Genomic DNA, 19,246 nt, shown 5'->3' with positions numbered 1-19,246 from the left:
CCGCTACAAACAGCGCCCAGTTGCTAGTTGCTACAAACATACGGCTACAGTAGATATCATATATATGTAGAACTAGATGCAAAATGACAGACGACGTCGGTGTTAGAACATGTATTATTGAACAGAGATGCGAAATGACAGACTTTCCGGCGTAAGTAAACAGCCGCCATATTAAAGCAGTAGACCTATCTAGAAGTATCTGTTGTGGCGAACCTAATTAACTTTTTATCTAAAATACTCCTAAATCGGCAGAATCCTGTCTTGAATCTATCTTTAAATGATGAAATAGTTTTAAAATTTTGACAAAAGTAGACAGAAGGGAAATTGTGGAATAACGGGAGCAATTTTAACAACTGTAACAGTTGATTCACAACATAAAATTAATTGAATGTAGTTTAAAGCTGCTGATACAGAATGGGGACTGGAGTTTTTTTATTTACTGTTATTTTTGTATATTTGTTTACTGTTATATGTTAACTTAATACTGAAATAGTAGTTTCGTTTAGCCTGAGAGGATTTTTGAACAATTTTGAACTAATGTACAAAACAAAAACCAAAAAAAAGGAGGGGGGGTGCATCAATAATCGTTTTATAATCGAATCGGAGCCTCTGAATCGTAATCGAATCGTTAGGTGCCTAAAGATTCCCAGCTCTAGTAAACACCTGGTGTAGACTCTTTACAAAGAGACGTCACCAACAACATTACCACCATACAGCAGAGTTTTAGTCATTTTTACATGTACATGTGAATGGGTATTCTTTTTAACACTCTAGAGTGGCCAAGCATTTTTATCACTGTTGGCTAGCCTTTTTATCGACTGCTTAAGTTGATTTGTTTACCTAGTCATTGTAAGTAAGCAAGGATGAGAACTTTTATGACAATGCACAACAAAGGCTGTTTTTAACATACCGAAATACAACCTTTTGCCAAAGAATTTGTCTTCATCGCGACCAAAGACAAACACCAGACACATGTGCACCATTCCTGTGAAGTTACAGACTTGTGTCTATTTTTTGAACATGAAAAGATGCTAAATATGGCCCGGAAAGGGTGCTTGTTAAGGTTAATGACAAGGTTACAGCTCACCAAACCTGAGGTGACTGAGGTTTTGATAACCGCACGTTTGTCTGGTTAAGTCCTTCTCTAGAGTGAATTTCTATTAACTGAAACATGTCCTAATAGGCTACTATGCAGAGTTCCCTACTGGAATCTATGACTTCATAATATCCAGAGCGAGTCAAGGTTTCTTTATTTTTTTGTTCAGGCATAGCTGAGGTATTTATAATCATGGTTAAAATTCAACACAAGACAGACAGGATAACTGGTATCTTGCGGTTCTCATATAATGAAGACAGAGGAGTATCTTGGTGTATGTATTTTGCTAAGTGCTACAAGCCCATATGCATATGGCCATGGTCCGCAAGTTTTTCATAACCCTTAAAAGTAAATGGCCTACCGATTAACAAACCCCCCTCCCCAAAAGGCACCAAAAGTAGGGCTATGCCATCTTAGGCACCCCACGATTCTATTTGATTACGATTCAGGGTGCTACGATTCAATTATTGAACGATGATCACGGTAATGACAATGATCACGATTATCGATGCATCAGACATTACTAATTAATAAAGTAGCCAAACAAATGTATATCTCTTATTTATTTAAAATATCCTAATGATTCAACAGGAACGATGGAAAATAAAATTTACACCAGTGGAATGAATTCCACATTTTGGGGAAACAAAGTGCCATTAGAAATTATACTTCTTTTAACCAATATACTTTGTTTTCACAGATTTCCCTACTATTTAGCATGTTTGTAGTGTAAACGGTATACTTAATCATGGTTTTACACGTTCTGCATTTTAAGTAACTTTTGTACACCACAAACAACGCACAAGTGGACATGGAAATACACATTAGCAAATTAGCGTAGCGCTCGCCACTAACTGTTAACATCTCAAAAACGACAACAATAAAGGCTAAACAGTACAAGAGGGTTCTTGTACTCACCTCTTATAAACGAACAAGGGACGTGGCAACACACTCAGGACATTTTTCAATTGACATGACTTGAAACTACTGCTGGACAACTAAAAGGAGCAACGAACTATCTCTCTTCCCCTCTCGCTCTAAGAAATAACTTGCGCACAGAAGAGGACCCAAAGCGCAATCGCCGGGTTCCTGCCTGTCTCATACACAAATGTATTTTCGAGTCTTTTGAACAGAAGTAAATCTCTCGCTCAGTAACTTCAGCTGCGTCCATCGTAACGTTGTGCGTGTGTCCGTTAAAGGTGTCCGGGCGGCACACGTGTCTTGAATGAACTATCATAAAGTTATTAGGCAAAATCATCGTTTCTGAACATTTATGAATCGTCACGTGTCGAATCTTGATGCATCTAATAATTGTTTTTTTATTTTGGCACACCGCTAACCAAAAGTGTGAACTGTGAAGACCCTGGTGTGTAGATACGTCGCAGCAAAAATGCCAATTGATGCTTTACATATAGCCATTTTATTATCTTTTTGACTCTGAGACTCAAAACCTTGTTAATAATTTTTGGACTTACAACCCTTCCTATGGCAACACCACAATGAGTCTTGCTTCTTCATCAGGCCGCTCCTTGAATCTTCCTCGACAAGCTGCCCAACTATCACATGCTAGCTTCGACCTCTGCTAACATAGCGATTTTGGATGTGCAAGCAGGACCTTAGAGCCTTATAGAAATGGAGATAAGGTGATGTTTTTAGACAATAGTTCTTAAGTAGGTGTCTCAGAGAATGTTGAACCAAGAGAAGGCAGATACTTTGAAGTCATGTTACATAATTTGTGAGGCTGTTTGATTTTGTATTGTTCATCCTTCTGAAATGTTGGAGTGTGGAGCAGTATTGTCAGATTGGGCGGGTTCCCGCCCAGTTGGGCTATTTTCAAATACTTAGGGTGGTTCGGCTACTTTTGACAAAATTCAGTGGGTTCGGAATGAACCGTTTTGATTAGTTTTAGCAGTTAAACTTGTATGGCTACACCTTGAAATTAAGCTATGCTTCTTGCTTACAGCACCATCATCTCAAATAATAAATATTTGAGAACTGATCTACTCCTTGACTGGCTCAAAATGAGTGATCTGTGAATTGCATGTAAGTTCTGATTTGTAAGCACACAGCCAAATTGAGCAAAATAATTTCCAAAATGATATAGCATTAAAATCCATATTCTGGTGTTTCGAATCGTTTGCTCACGATAGGCTCCACACTCCAAATTGTCCGTAGGTGTGAGTTTGCATGTGATTGGTTTGTTGGTTGCCTCCGACTGGCAGTCAGTGTGTACCCTGCCACTTGCCCATTTAGCTGGGATAGGCTCCAGCAACCCCACCACCACCAGCTCCCATGATGCTTCTCAGCGAAACAGCAATGTGTCCACCACAATTTGGACTTATTTTCTGGTTGTAATATGAAAATATACATATAGTTGTTTAAGGGAAATGAATGTGAGGTTGCAGATTAGGCCCGTGTTCATTGAACTGGGTGGCACTGAAACATGAGCATTCACAGCCTGTCTTCCCGGTTTAAATAAATTGGACGTCTGTCGCCATCAATGGCATGCAGTGAGTTAAGCCCCTTTCAGACATTCGCTGAACTCCGGTTAAATCTCGGGATTTAAACGGGTAGCCCTTATGCCTGAAAGCAATTTCACGAGTCGACTGACGCGGACACTAACCGGGTTGTGTCCTAGTGTAATATCCGGGACTTACCAGGGACGCGGCATGGGCCAAGGCTGATGACGTAAATATCATGGCGGGCCGATTGTAATTTCCACTTTCTTCGCAGTAAGACGAAAAGTGGTAAACAATTATTAACATGGCAAACAGAAAAGATGGCAAAATTAAACTGGAAACATAATGAATTCAAATTGCTACTGGATCTTAGAGTCACCAACACGGGACAAGTCTTACAAAGTGTCCATCCCAGGTAATTCCCTGGTACATCTCCCCATTTCTGAAAGGCATGACATGGGAATTTAGCGGGATATAAGTCTGAAAGGGGCTTTAAATACTGTGGGGAACAAAATCTTTTTTAGAGTGTTACCTGGGCCGTTAATATTTGTTTTTATTCATTTTATTGTTGTTTAGTTTTTTCATCAACATTGTATTATTTTATAAATGTATTTATAGTTATAAAATAATTAAATATATATATATAATATTGCTAATATGCAAGTTTTTTTTTCAAGCAACACTAGGTAACTTTTCAGTTTTGGTCGATTTTTTAGCAACGCAGGTGGACAAAAGCGGTAGTGTTTTGCCTTAAGGAAGACTGTGTTTCCCATGAGGACCAGTGCACAGTGTCGTAAAATCATGATCTCCCGGTCGCCTGCAGATGGATGAAACGACATTTCTGTTTCCAGCAGCTGTGTGAAGGATGAATAGAAATGAGGTAATTAATCCAGTTGTGGCTAAACAATAGCATATTACACAATGTTTATAATAAGAAACGTTTGCTTTTGTATCGTACCCCCCCAGGGGTCACGCCAGAAAAAGAAAGCCAGGCCAATGCTTATTTTTGAGTGTCCTTATATCCTGCTAGCCTTCCTTTTTCTTCTTGTCTCCTCGAATAAAACTTTTGGTCTCATTTGTTGCTCGGTCATCTTTGCAGAATTTGCGTGAAAGTGTTCGCATCAACCTTCAAGTCTTTATAACGAATGGGAAAAGGGGGAAGTGACGTAATGCCGGAAAGCGGTGAGCAAATTTGTAGTTTTTTTGTGTGGCAGGGTTTTGTGTACCATCCTCCTCGAAGGTAATTTGTGCCGGTGAAAGCGGTGAAAGGGATACAGACCCCCTCAAGATATAAAGCAGGTGTCATTCAACTAGTTGTCAGTCGACATGTCATCGCAAACGTCATGAAAATATTTTACAACTGTTGAAAAGCTATCTAGTATTGCTTTAAATGACCAAACATAATCACATGCTCTACAAAGGGTTAAGTGTCAACTATAGCTGTCCATTGTAATGGCCACTGTCCCTAAAAGGGTAAAGAAAAATTGTTGTGGTAGAGGATGAAAGGATGATGCAACCCAAAGTGGAGTGCTGTGAAGAGAAAGTTTGACCACTTCAAAAATAGTGACATAATACTGTGTTGAGAAAATAAATGATCCCAGGAGTGGAACTATTGTACTTATATTTTTAACTGCAGGACATTGGGCAAAAAAGGGTATTTGCAGCTGTTTTGTCCGTTGAGCCCCCCTTCACACACACACACTTTCTCCCTTTCAAAGAATTTTCATTTGAATGAAATCCCTCCCTCAGTGCACTGTTGTTCTCACATGGGGGGAGGGTTCCGATAGGTTAGGAGCTCTTATGACGTAAACCAATGGATGTGTAGCTCCCACCTCTAACTCCACCCCCGCGCTACGCCGAGGTCCAAGGCCTTGCGTTTGATTGGATGGCTGTTGGAACCAGACGTGGTATTAGGAACCGTCCCGTCTGCTCCACTTCAGTACTGAGGAGAGTCCCGACTGACTGCCAGAGTGTGTGAATGTGGGAGAAAGAGTGTTTGTGTGTGTGTGTGTGCATGCCTTTGTCAATGAGAGGAATAGACTTCCACAGGCATTTCATTTGGATTTTTTTCCACTCACCAGGAATGGAGTTTGTGTTGGATCACATCTGGACACGTTGACGTTGGGATTTTGTTGTTCGCCAGCTGATCTCTGCTTGAAGAGTCTGAGCGGTGACCCCGATAGACGGCTTAACCCCCCCACTGGGTCACCACCGAGTCCGACAGCGGTGTCTTAGACCGGCCCAATGTGGAATTTGACCCTGACCGACCCTGTTCACCAAAAAGCCTTTCACTGAGGCCGGCCAGGGTGGGGGGGAAAGGGAAGAAGGATAGAAGATAAAGAGAAGTGAGAACATCAGCATACAGAGAAGGTAAGCACATTAAGGGGTTGTGAGGAGGGGGGTTGCAAGAAAAGGCAGAAGTACAAAAGAATGATTTTCAAGCCCAGAGAGAACATGTGGGAGCATCATTGTCCGTAAAAGCCTCACTTTTGTTTCCTGACCCTTTTTGTTTGTTGTGACAAGAACCTACAACAAGGGTACTGTTTGTTACATGAAATTTAAACTCTTCAGTTCAAAGGTTAGATTTTGCTTTGGATAAAAGCCAGTAAAGCATAGTCACTTCCTAGTTCTAAGGTTTGCACTTTGAACCTCTGCCCTGGTACTTGGGGTTCCTCGTATTGGCCAAAACGTGCATGTTAGAAAAATTGAAAACTTTGAATTGCCCATAGGTGCAACTGTGAATATGTATGTTGGTGTGCCCTGTAATTGGGTGGTGACATGTCCTGGACCACAGTTCATCATGCCCAAAGTCAAATGGGATAAGCTCCAGCGCACACACAATGAGGTCAAGTGCTCTTGAAAATACAGTAGATGATTGACCGGAGAAAGAACAAGCAATTGACAAGAATAAAGTATTTTATTATAAGTAGATTAGTATCCGGTACCTTTTGGCTCAGGATTAGGGTTTGAATCCCTCTCACTTTGGGTCAGAGGTGGGATACACACTGGTCTGGTCACCCTGTATAAACAACTAGCAACAATAAGTCACATCTATAGTCAAGACCAAAGTCTTCACTTTGCCTAACATGCATGTTTTAGGTTTTTTGAGGAAATCTGAATAGCAAGTAATGTATGCACATTACTATTCCCAGTCTTTTCTTTAATCTGTGTGATGTTTCAATATAAAATATCTAGCAATTAAAACAGTCTTCTTTTTCCCTGTTTGCTCCGCCAGTATGCCAGTGGAGACTCTGCACCCCTCAGACGGCCGCCTGGCAGCGGCTCCCTTCACCTCCGCCATGCCGTTCAGGATACTACATAAGGGGCCCGACTACTTTCGACGCCAGGCTGAACCAGTTACCAGAAAGCTGAGCGCGGTAGAGCGTCTTGAGGCGGACAAGGCCAAGTATGTCAAGAGCCAGCAGGTAGCGCTGACACGGCAGGCGCCAGTCAAGCCGCCAATCATCCGCAAACCTCTCGTTCCCCCGGCCATGATCCTGCAATGCCATATGGGTGCTCCCCCTGCCCGAAAAGTTCTAAGGTGCCCCGCTAGTGTGGACAGTGCGGGCACAAGGGAAGGATCAGGAGGGAGACGAGGACCCCCTCTTAATTTGGATATTCTGAACAACCTTATCAATGACGTATGTGAGGGCCCACTGCCCTCCTCGCAGTCGTCATCATCCACCTCCCCGTCGTCCTCGTCTCCTTCATCAGGAGCCAAAAGCATCGGCAGCAGCTTGTCGGCTGAGCACGAAAGGAGCAGCCGACTCCTGAACAACCTCAAACCACAGAGCGCCACCACTTCCTCATCCACCTCCTCCTGCACGTCCTCCCCTCTCAACCCCAGTCATCGTCCTCCACCCATTCCAGCACGGGCTCCCCGCATCTTCGTCCCTTCGGCCTATGTCTCTCCGAATACCGTCACGGTACGCAGAGTGGATGTCCGACCCCACGCGGAATTCGGGAAGCCCCAGAGGCCCCGACTCAGACCTCGACAAACTGCCCAGGGTCAAGTACCCCACCCCCAGGTCCCCCCACCACCTCCGCCAGCCCCCCAGAACCCAGCGCAGTCCAAATCCAACACCACCACACGAACCATGCCCTCACCTCCTTCTCATCCGGCAGCTAGTCCGATGCTGGTCCGAGCGGGCATGATCCCGCCGGCCTCGCCCGCTTTCACCCGCCTGTCCAACGCCAGTTCCAAGGGCTCTGCCCGTAAGCACCCTTCGTTGCACCGCTCCAAGTCAGACCTAAGCGACCGCTATTCCCGGGCCACAGCAGACCTGGAGCGCTTCTTTAACTACTGCGGGCTGGATCCCGACGAGGTGGAGGGCATGGGTGGAGTGGAACGCTTTACTAGGGCCAACTCAGACATCGTGTCCATCTCCAAGATGCGCAGTGTCAGCACGCCAAGCTCAGAGTGCGCGGACGAGGTGGAGAGAGGCCGGGAAGACTATGAGGACGACGACGAGGACGGGCCCGCCAGAGGTAACCAGCGCGTCCCCTACGGCATCTCTGTCATCGAGAGGAACGCCCGAGTCATAAAGTGGCTCTACGGCATCCGACAGGCACGAGATGCGAACGGCCCCGTTTCGAACGTATAGACTATAATTCCACTTTTTGTATTTATATGAAGAAGGGAAGCCAGTCTTTTCATCTTGCGTGGCCTTACATCCTTCATATTTCCGATGAAGACACATTTGAAGACATTTGAGGTCCACTTCCCCTCCTTTTTGACTTAAACAATGTTACATTGTATCTGTAAGCAATAATAGACGGACAAGAATGGTCCATCATGCAAAGGAACGGTACTCTTTTAGTGTGAATGTGCGTGTGAGTTAGCACAGAGAACCTTGCCAATGCTGTGAAAAGTCACAAAAAGCTTCCATTAACACATTTTGTATTTTTCAAACTCACTTTTGGCTGAAAGACTGTTATTGTACTCGTTTCTGTTGGCATGCAAGTGTAATGTTTGTGTACATTTGGCACTTTATGTCAGCAAAGCACGCTTGTAATACGTAACTTTGTTGCACCAACACACATTTTTCAAGTCATACAGCATCACCATGCTAGCAGCGTACATTTGTGTGTGTGTGTCAGATTTGATACACGGACACACTCATTTTTGGGATTAGGCTGTGGGATAAATCGTGTTTACCACGCATGTCCCAGCACAGATCTGGTAAGATGAAGAACAAGTAGCATGAAAAAAATTAATAAATTCCCTGTCGTATACAAAACGGGTTCGATCGGGGTGGGCGATGTGAGAGCTTTTTATGCATCCCACCATGCAATTTTAAAAACCTAAAACCTCTGTGGAGCTGTTGTAGAAAGCCCCACATCACTTAAGCCACAAATGTTCATAATATAAGAATAAAATCAGATTTCCCTCCCCATAATCCCTCAGAGGACTTGAGCCCACCCCTGTTAAATGTATACTAAAGAGTTCACTCATGGATTAAAAAAAAAATCTAAATTCTCTCAGGAAAAGTATTTGGCATGCTAACACAAATGGACCAATATTTATTTTAAACGTAATTTAGTATTCTATGTATTTTTCAATACTTGTACAACACTGTACAATCAATACTTGCGTACAGAATTCAATCGGAAGTACAATCTATTCATACTTACTACGAAAATGATGTACACTTGCAGTCAAACGTTTAGAGACACTTAGCCATTCAGTCGGATAAGAATTTGTCTCAAAACTTTTGACTGCGGGTGTAGGTTACATTGGAAGAGACTCACATGTACAAATACAGTGGTGCAGCATGTGTGGAAATGTGAGCCACATGTGGGATGGACACATGTGAGCATGTCTACATCCTACCACAAAGTTTTTCTGCCAGGACATTCCTCTTTTAAGATGTCATGTACACAGGTTTGACAGTAGCCAAGAAATATGGATGCCCAAAGAGTCCAGAGGTCCGAAAGGCTTTAAAATGGTGTATTTGAAACAGATTAAAACACAGTTCTAAAAAAAATTCAGACTGTCTTTCTTGACCTTTTGTCCCTTAACGAACTACCCCTTGGTTTAAATCTCAGCTCCAGACTTATTGTGTAGAGTTTCCAAACTTTCCATGATTTCCCTGCATGCCTACATGGGTTTCCTATGCTACTAAACACTGGCATCAAGACAATGTCTCTCGGCGTGAGTGTCTGAAGAGCTGTTTCCTGACACGTGCCCAACAATTGACCAGTGTGCAGACCAGGTTGCCACCTATCTCACCTCTTAGCTGGGATAGGCATCAACTAACCCGCAAACCTAATGAGGTTTAATTAGTTGCCGTGATTAAGCCAAAGAAATGCTTTACAAAATATTTTGAAAATGAGTAACTTTAACAAGTCTACTGACTGGAGGCCCCAATAGCCTGATTTGTAATTGCAGTGTCTACTACAGGGCTGCCCGACCACTGGGCAATGTGCCAGTACCAAGTGCACAGAGAAATGGAACAAAAAAACAAGAAAAAAAACGTAAAATGTCATTTTTAGCACCGCAAGATACAGTTGTTGTAGAATACAACAAAACATCATGACACAAAACTTTTGAACACAAAAAGTCCAATTTCAGCATGCAGAAATATTTAGTCTAAAACAGGGGTTCCCAACCTATTCCACTAAGGCACACTGTGGGTGCAGGATTTCATTCTTACCAAACAAGATGACAACACTTTTTCCCCAATCTGGTGTTTTACAAGTGCAATCAGTTGATTGCAGTCAGGTGTGGCTTGTTTTAGCAGAAGCCTCATTGGTTCAACTGTCTCTGCTGGATCGGCTGGAACAAAAACCAGGACCCACAGTGTGCCTTGAGGACTGGGTTGAAAACCCCTGATCTAAAATATAAGGTGGCCAAACGTCCTCTTTTGCCCGGACATGTCCACTTTTTACATCCTGGTTTTATGAATTCATGAAAACCTCTGGTTTTCATTACCTTTAGCGGGACTAATTAGCGTATGTTGAAATGGACTGACATAAGCATTCATAAGCATAAGTGTTGCCTGTGACCAGAAGCAGAGTTTAAGGGGGGCCAGGGTATCCAGGCCCCCCCTGGTGGCCGATAAGTGTCATTGCATGTAATTGACTTTCCTATATATATATTTATATATATATAAAGTTGTAAAGCAATAAAACAAAAATGAATGAAATGAACATAAAAACATATTTTTATAATCCTTGGACCGTCATTTGCTTTGGATATTATTTTCCCCAAAAATTAGGGAAGGGCAATTTTATTTTTCAAATGATTTTTTACTTTGAAAATATATATTTTTTTTTGATTGAAGCAACTTTTTGGGAGATTGAATGATGTAGACACATACTTATGTCACACAAAAAGGATTGCTAAAATCAAAGAAAACTTTTAAAATGAAAAATTAAGTGTTCAAATGCAAATATTTGAGTCAAATATTTTTTCGCATTCAAAAACATTTTTATATGATTGAAATTTTTCTTTGATTGAAGTGATTTTTCTTCTTTTCTGGATTGTATAATAAAGACACAAATGTCCTAGCCAAAATGTGGCCCAAACGCAAAACAACGTTACTTCAATCAAAAAAGTTGCTTCAACCCAAAAGAACTTCAAAGAAAAATAGCTTTCAAATGCATTTTTTTGAGTTTCAAATTTATTTTTGCATTCAAACACATTTTTTTAAATTGAAGTGACTTTTTTTTAAATTAAAAAAAAAAAATTTTGATTGAAGCAGTTTTTTGTTGTTTTTGGGCTTGAAGCAACTTTTGGGGGGGATCGAATAATGAAGACACAAATCTACCTCCATGTGGCTCCGCCTAGGGGATACAATTATTGACTGGGGTAACTACATTGGCACGACACCGGTGGGCGAATCCATATTCAGTTGATGACGATCTTGGCGAAAAGTATGGCTGTCCTAAACAGCCTGATTTAGAATTGCCCTCAAGAATGATGGGAAACAAAAAATGCTAATTTCCAACTTATTATTATGAATATTGTAAGTTAATTTTATTGCTGACACCGCGTTTTGGGGTCATCAATATGTTGTGCCCGCCCCTGCCCCAAAAGTCAAACTCCCCCTATGCCTGTGATGTGTTCCAAGAGAGCTTGCCCAGTGGTTGGTTTTGCTGCCAGACGTCGAGGCAGTGTTCTATCGTCCCCCAAAATGAAGTCCCGGTCAGTGCAATACATTTCAAAGACACTTCTTGAAAAGACTTTCACACTTATTTGTTGGGCAACTGAAAACTGATGGAGAAGATCAGCTAACAGCAAAATATGAATGGGCAGACAAGGAAGATAAGGAGAAAAGCAGGGAGAAGAATAAAACCGGTAGGAACAAAACTAAGGACTAAAGTGACGTTTTTGATTGTTAACTTAGTATTGTTGTGAGGTTACAGTTTGATTTACATTATTTCACTGAAAAGAGCTTTTTATTAACACATTTTCTACAGAAGTATTATTTTGAACATCGTTTCAGTTTATTTGTACAGTAACATTTGAAAAGACTATTTTTTCAAGGATGATTCGCTAATACAGAAAAAGCTTTTTAAAATTTTATTTATTTATTTATTTTTTATCGTTATGTCAGTCCAGTTTTTTTTTTTTACTGTATTTAAGGAATAATAAAGCCTGTTGAGTAACCTCTGAGAATTAGACTTTGTGTGTTTGATTATATACTGTAGCTATTATTTTGTTATAAAACTGGAATTCCTATCGACACCGCGGAGGCCTACTTGAAATATATATATACTGTATTTATATTTTTATATTTTATATAAGTGATACAGCATATATGAATGAACTTCGAGTATAAGTATCTCGAGGCCGGGCCGAGTATCCTCTTTTTTGGAAATCAATCTTTGGTCAACTTAATAAAATTAGACCGATAGTCAGGTCAAAAGACCGAATACAATAAAAACAAGTCTAATACAAATGGTGAAAGGGATTTTTTTTTTTTTTTTTGCCTATTTACGTTACAGTAACACTATGTGCTATGGAACACAAGATGAGAGCGGCTAGGTCATTAAAAAGAAGTGCAGGGCTCAACTATATTCAGCTATACAGGGAATGGAAGTGGTATTTTTTTGTTGGCGAAATTGAATGAACGTATTGGCCCGAATAAAAGATGGTGTTTTTGCATTGAAATAAGATTGAAAAAGAGAGGGTCGTCTTATATTCGCGGTCTAGACGTTATACCCGTTTACGACGCTAGATGGCGCCATATATCATTGAAGTGATGTTCTGTCATGACCGCTCTCAGCTACTCTCCCCAGTCACGACGCTAGATGGCGCCAGATATCATTGAAGCGATGTTCTGTCATGACAGATCGCAGCTACTCTGAAGTTTAACCAGTTTACATTATTTTATTGCAATGTTTTTCCTTGTTCAGATTTGTTTCAAGACTACAATTAAAGTTAGACTTCACTTTGATGGTTAATGCAGTTATTGCAATTGTGTTGTTTTATCACAATAGATTGGTTTATTTACATTTCAAAAACCAGAAGCCATTCATTTATGAATGTGATTGCACTTCAGTTTACATATTTAAATGTTCAGATTTGAATGAGGCAAAATAACATGCTTTTTCTCTCAAATATATTGTTATAATTATTTGTTTCGGATGTACTGTAATTATTTTCTGGATGAAAATTAATTTGGTGTTCAAAAAGTCTTTTTTCAAACTTGAGTCTTGAAAAAGAGGGTGTCGTCTTATAATCAGGGTCGTCTTATATTCGGGCCAATACGGTCATTTGCACATTTCGGTCTGAAGTACAGACGTGTTAATAATCACATTGACATATTGATGAATAAATGGTGATAATTCAAAAATGATTCCAGATTAACGACATTGTCACTACAAGTGACTGCAACAGACTTCTAATACATTTTGAGTGAGAGAGCTGGCAGTGAAATCAGTGATCACTGACAGCGACCCTCTCAGTTAATATGGATTGGATGTCTAGTACCATCAACAACTGCCACTAAGTCCCTTACAAAAAGCATGCAATTTTTTATTCACGTCTGTGTGGGCATATTTCGCTTTTAAGTTTTTTTTTACAAGCTACTGCAAAAAATTGTTTAAAAAATATTTTTTAAAAATTTAAAACTTGTTGACTGTATCATGGGTTAAGGAAGATTCGAACACATGTTGCTGCTTTGTGCAGCCATATGACAGTCACATGTTCTTCCCAATACATAGAATTGGCCTCAGCAGTCTTACGAAGAATTTGTTAAAAGTCGCACTCTGTTACCACCATGATATCATGGCACACGTGTTCTCCACGTGTGTGGTTTTGATCTACAGCCTTAAGATGCTCGGTCTGATCATGCGGCTGCTCCTGAGCGCCATAATGCCGTCAGCAAACAATCTCCTGACCTCTTCCAAAGAGATCATCTTTTTGTTCATTTAAATCGCCATCACTAAAGACTTTTTGCAGTCATCAATCAGCATATCTAACTTGGTTGTTTTTGTCAACATCAAGATTTTGAATCTACAATATACCTAACAATGTTTTTGTTAGAATCAAGACCGTTAAACGTTCTATATATGTAATAAATGACATGGCATTACTTGAATTTTTCTTGAATGTTTACAAAACCATCTTCAGTAAATCTGACATGCTTCCATTAACAATGAAGACAATTTAGAACAATCATGAACAAGGGTCAAATTAGAGACAATATGAACACTGCAGTAATCAAACTACTGCCAAAAGAAGGGAAAGACCTAACCCAACCAGCAAACTATAGACCAATATCCTTAATGAATACAGATATTAAAATTATTGCAAAGGCTTTAGCTACTAGATTAGAACAAACTCTTCCCACTATAATTCATAAAGACCAGACCGGCTTTATTAAAGGACGTAACTCTACAAACAATATAAGACGCTTGTTAAATCTTATTAACATTGCACAGAATTATAAACAGAAAGCAATTATCCTCTCTTTGGACGCAGAAAAAGCATTTGACAAAGTCAACTGGTTTTTTCTCTTCAAAGTTTTGGAAAAATTTGGCTTCGGTGAGCCATTTATCCGCTGGATAAAAATATTCTACAACGCCCCAAAAGCCACTGTAAACACAAACGGGGTCATTTCACAAAGTTTCTGTCTTCAAAGGGGAACTCGACAAGGCTGTCCACTCTCACCCCTATTATTCGCTCTATTTATTGAACCATTAGCAATTGCAATAAGACAAAACGCTAATATCAAAGGGATCTGCTCGCACACATCGGAACACAAAATGAACTTATACACAGACGATATACTTTTATATCTAGAAAAACCAGAATCCTCCCTACATGAGACTTTTGAACTAATAAAGACATTTTCACAAATATCAGATTATGCTATAAATTGGTCAAAATCAATTATAATGCCCTTATCAACAAACTCATGGAATCCTGCAAATCAAAATCACAATATTCCAATAGGGAATATAAAGTATCTTGGAATCAACATTTCACCAAAACTTACAGAATTAACTAAACTAAACCATACACCCCTCCTAGCAAAAATATGTGAAGATTTGACACACTGGAATAATCTACCCATCTCACTTTTGGGCCGGATAGCAACAGTCAAAATGAAAGTATTACCACAAATAAACTATTTGTTCTCAATGATCCCCTTTAAACCCACTCAAAAATGGTTTCAAGTCCTAGACTCAGCCGTCACAAAATTCTACTTTAAAAACAAGAAAAACAGAATTAGCCTTGCCAAATTGCAAAGAAATAAACCAGAGGGGGGTCTAGAGGCCCCTAATTTCCAACACTATTATATAGCAAATCAAATACAATATCTTATTAGGTGGTTATATCTTAACACTGAACAACAGTCATGGCTAGAATTAGAGCAAACAGACTGCAACCAAATACAATTGGCAAACCTCCCCTTTATTAGTTCTAGTATTAAGCACCATAGCTGCTTCAAAAACCCAATGATAGCATGTACCTTGAAAGCCTGGTGGAGAGGTATGGAAATTACGCAATCACAACAAGCCCCGTGTAAATTCTCACCAATCTGGCACAACCCAGACTTTGGAGTTAATAAAATTCCTATTTATTTCAGCACATGGGATGATACGGGAATAAACCAGTTACAGCATTTGTTTAAAGATAATACATTCGTGTCATATGAAAAAATATTACAAGATTTCCAGATCAAAGGGGTCAATTTCCTTCAATACAATAAAATCAGGGCAGCCATCAGAAGCAAATTTCCATCACTAACGGGTACGTTAGACCCACCACCTTTCGTAAATAAAATAATAAATATACATCCTCAACCAAAAAAAATACTTTCAAAAGTATATAAAGCCCTCTCAAGTAACAACTCTACTTGCCTACCAATCGAAAAATGGAATAACGAACTTTCGGTAAGATTAGATAATAACTATTGGTCCAACATCTGTAAAAATACATTTATAATGACAAAGAATAAGAACCTTCAGCTTATACAGTTCAAAATACTGCACAGATGGCATATTACTCAATCTAAAATGCACAAAATGGGGTTCTCCCAATCCGATAAATGTACAAGCTGCAACGAAGATACTTCAGATACATACTTTCATGCTCTTTGGCAATGTAAACCAATACAAGATTTCTGGGCACAGATAACGAAGAAACTCTCTTTCCTATTGAACTGCAGGATTCCATTGTCTCCAACTCTTTGTCTGCTTGGCGATCTGAATACAGTCAATATCTCTATCCATCAAACCCGTCCACTACTAGCAAGTCTAACGATAGCCAAAAAAACAATATTGTTGAATTGGAAAAACAAACAAAACATTAGCATTAACCAATGGCTAAATCTAATCATTGAATATATAACATTAGAGAAAATATCTGCCAAACAGACAAATAAAATAGACAAATACGAACAACAGTGGGAAACGGTCGCAAGAATGATGAACATAGAATAAGGATTCTCTCTCACCTGCGAAGGAATGCCACAAAAATAATAAAAATGTATACATAAATTGATGTATGCGGGGTGTCCAGGGAAGTTGTATGCATCCTTCTGCAGCTGGAAACTGGACATGTTTAAATCCGAACTGTTTTATACACTCCCAACAGCATGTAATAAATAATTTTTCTTCCTTCACAGTTTAGTCGGTCAATGGGCTTATTTTACAAGGATACTCATAGACAATTTGGTTTCCAGCTACTGGGGAACATATGCAACTTTTTTTGGAACACCCTATATATTACTTATCAGACTTGGAACAATTAAGGAACTATGCGTAAATAATACACTTCACTGGTCCTTGGCATACATCTAATGGTGTTTGATAAACCTCTTCTTCTGTCAGCTTTACAGGTGGAGTTTGTTGGCGTCCTGCCCTGGGCCGTCCCGCCGCCGGTCTTGGCCCCCGGGATTTTCGGCCGGGGCTTGTCTGGTTGCGTCTGGCTGTGCGGGGGGTCCCGTCGGGCGCGCGCTGGTGTCATGGGTGGGTGGGGGGGCAGCGTGGGTGCCGGTCCGGGGCCGCGGCCCTTCCCCGGCCGGCCGGGGTGGGGTGGAGTTAGGGTGGGGGCCGGGGGGTGTATGCGGCAGCCATGGTTCCCTCCCAGGTCCGCCCGGCCGGAGCCGCGTCTCCCTGTACCGGGTGCCGGGGAGGTGCCCTCTGGTGCCATACCGCGCGCCCCTCTTGGCCCGGGGGTGGGTTGTGGGGGGTGCGCTTCCCTCCCCTTGGTCTGTTTCCGGCCCTGTCCGCCTCCCTGGGCCGCGGCGACCGCCGCTGCCCCCCGGCCGGCGGGGCCATTGGCGGAGCCTCTTGGGGCCCGCGGGGCCTAGGGTGAGGTTTGCTGTCCCTTGCCGGTGGGGTGGACGCCCCCTGGTCACCGGCGCTTGGTGTGGTGCTTGCTCGGGGTGCGGGGTGGGTGCTCGGTGGGTGGGCGGTCGCGGAGGCGCCGTGGGTGGTCTGGGGCGGGAATTGATCGGGGCCCTGACGCTTCTTCCACCCTGGGGCCGGTGGTTCTGGTGGACGGGGCCACGCCCGCGGGAGCCTGCCTCTTAACTCACGCACTTCTCACTTCGGCACTGTAAATATTTTTCACCCTGGCACTTACATGCTCATACATTTCTCCGGGGAGAGTTGGGACGGGGCTTTACAGTCCCAGCCCGACTCCCCCCTGTTTTTAATGCACCACACACCAAGGTTGTGGGATGGTTGGGACCTGTTGGAGGGGGGGGGGGGGGCCTCACGGCTGCCTCCTCACCACAGGCCCCGCTATCCCTGCACCTTTTTAAAATGCACCACACACATCATACTCCACAGGAGAGCTCCGGCAAAGGGCGGTGGGACGGGCGGCTGGGCAGAAACTCCATGCTGCGGTCCCACTGCCCCAAGCCAAGCTCTCCTATTTTAATGCATACATTGCACTACCCTCCCCTCACACCCCCATCACGGTGCTGGGTGATGGCTGCCAGTCGGGAACCTGGCAGCCACAGTAATAGGGTGGTAGGTGGGTCCCACACTTTTTCTATATGGCGTGGCTCCCGGGGTGTGGCCTCCCCTCTGCCTCGGCTGCCGGCCGCGGGAGTGGGTTGGGGGGTCGGGTCTCCGATCTTGCATCGCCCCGTGGCAGTTCCTGGGCGTTCTCCTGCCTCCACCTTCCCTCTCTTCTCTGGCTGGGCATCCGCCCTGCGCTCCGTCGCGGGTCGCTGGCTGGGCGCCGGTTTATCAGCGGGGTGTCGCCTGCACCGGCGGGGGACCCTGCCTTGCCTGGGGCTTGGTGGACCGTTGGGGGTCCCGTGGCGTGCCGTGCCGGTTGGGGGACTGTGGCTCGTGGCCCGGGTGGGCGGGCGGGGGTGGGTGTAGGCGTGGGGTTGGTGATGCGTCCCCTCCTGCCATCCCTGAAGGCCGGTTGATGGGCGCGCGGGTGGCCCGGGGACCACCCTGGGTCCCGGGGGGGGACGATGGCTCCTTTGCTGGGGGGCGGGAGGAGGGATGGGCTGCGCATGGCCCCCCCCCACCCCCCCGCCTGCCCTCCCTCCCCGGGCTGGCTGGGTGGTGGCTGTGGCCCTGGGTTGGCGCCCGCGCGGTTTCTCCGCCCGTCTGCGTGGCTGTCGCGCGCCCGGTGGGGCTTGCGTGCTGCTGGATGTGGTAGGGCATGCTCGGGTTGGGGGTTCCGGTGCCGGGATTGGCGATGCGGCGGCGTAGGGTTGGTCGCCAACGGGCTTACACTCATAAGAGATTCACACGATTACTGGGTTCTAGATCACAGAACTGATTTGTGTACACTCTACCCCTTTCAATCACTTAGCTTATAGTCTTATAGACACCCCCACCCCCATTCTCCTCTTTCACTGGCCAATAGGCCCCCACATGGTGTAAACTGGAAATACATCTCGCTGACGATAGCACCAGCATATTAGTAACTAGTTTAGATGTTCAATGTATTTCTTGTTGTTGTTTGTGTATGTGTTTCTTTTCTTTCTTCTCTTGTATTTCTTTTCTTCTGTCCCCCCATAATCCCTTCCTGTTCGCTGCTTTGTCATAATAAAAAGGTATTTTGAATGATCACAATGGGAGTATGTCAGACTCTCAATGTGAAACATTAAAACTGTTCAGAATCTGGGCACTTAGACTTCCATTCTCTGTGTCAAACAGCTGAACAGGACAGGTTAAAAAAAAAAAAAAAAAAAAAAAAGAACAATCATGAAACCATAGACTTCAAAATGATATTGAAGGGACGCCGCGCCACGCCTGC

The 19,246-nt window shown here is 42.9% G+C and overlaps 1 protein-coding gene across 10 annotated transcripts in view; it reads left to right on the top strand.

Moving 5' to 3' along the window:
* The window catches only part of wu:fa11c10 (protein FAM110B), a 93,559-nt gene extending 84,017 nt beyond the window's left edge, over window positions 1-9,542 (top strand). For 8 of the 10 annotated variants that reach the window (XM_057830522.1, XM_057830517.1, XM_057830519.1 and 5 more), the window contains 2 exons: window positions 5,637-5,925; window positions 6,791-9,542. In XM_057830522.1, the coding sequence (XP_057686505.1) occupies window positions 6,792-8,159 (1,368 nt within the window). In that variant the 5' untranslated portion in view covers window positions 5,637-5,925; window position 6,791 and the 3' untranslated portion in view covers window positions 8,160-9,542. Of the gene's footprint in view, window positions 1-4,271; window positions 4,436-5,636; window positions 5,926-6,790 lie in introns of all 10 variants that reach the window. The other 2 variants (XM_057830513.1, XM_057830518.1) reach the window with 1 other exon arrangement.
* Window positions 9,543-19,246: the final 9,704 nt, after the last annotated feature.

This window comes from Corythoichthys intestinalis, chromosome 2 (genome assembly GCF_030265065.1).
Source record: "Corythoichthys intestinalis isolate RoL2023-P3 chromosome 2, ASM3026506v1, whole genome shotgun sequence".
In the NCBI taxonomy this organism is placed as follows: Eukaryota; Metazoa; Chordata; class Actinopteri; order Syngnathiformes; family Syngnathidae; genus Corythoichthys; species Corythoichthys intestinalis.
Note: the sequence above shows the minus strand (reverse complement) of the source record. Positions and strands in the feature narration are given on the sequence as shown.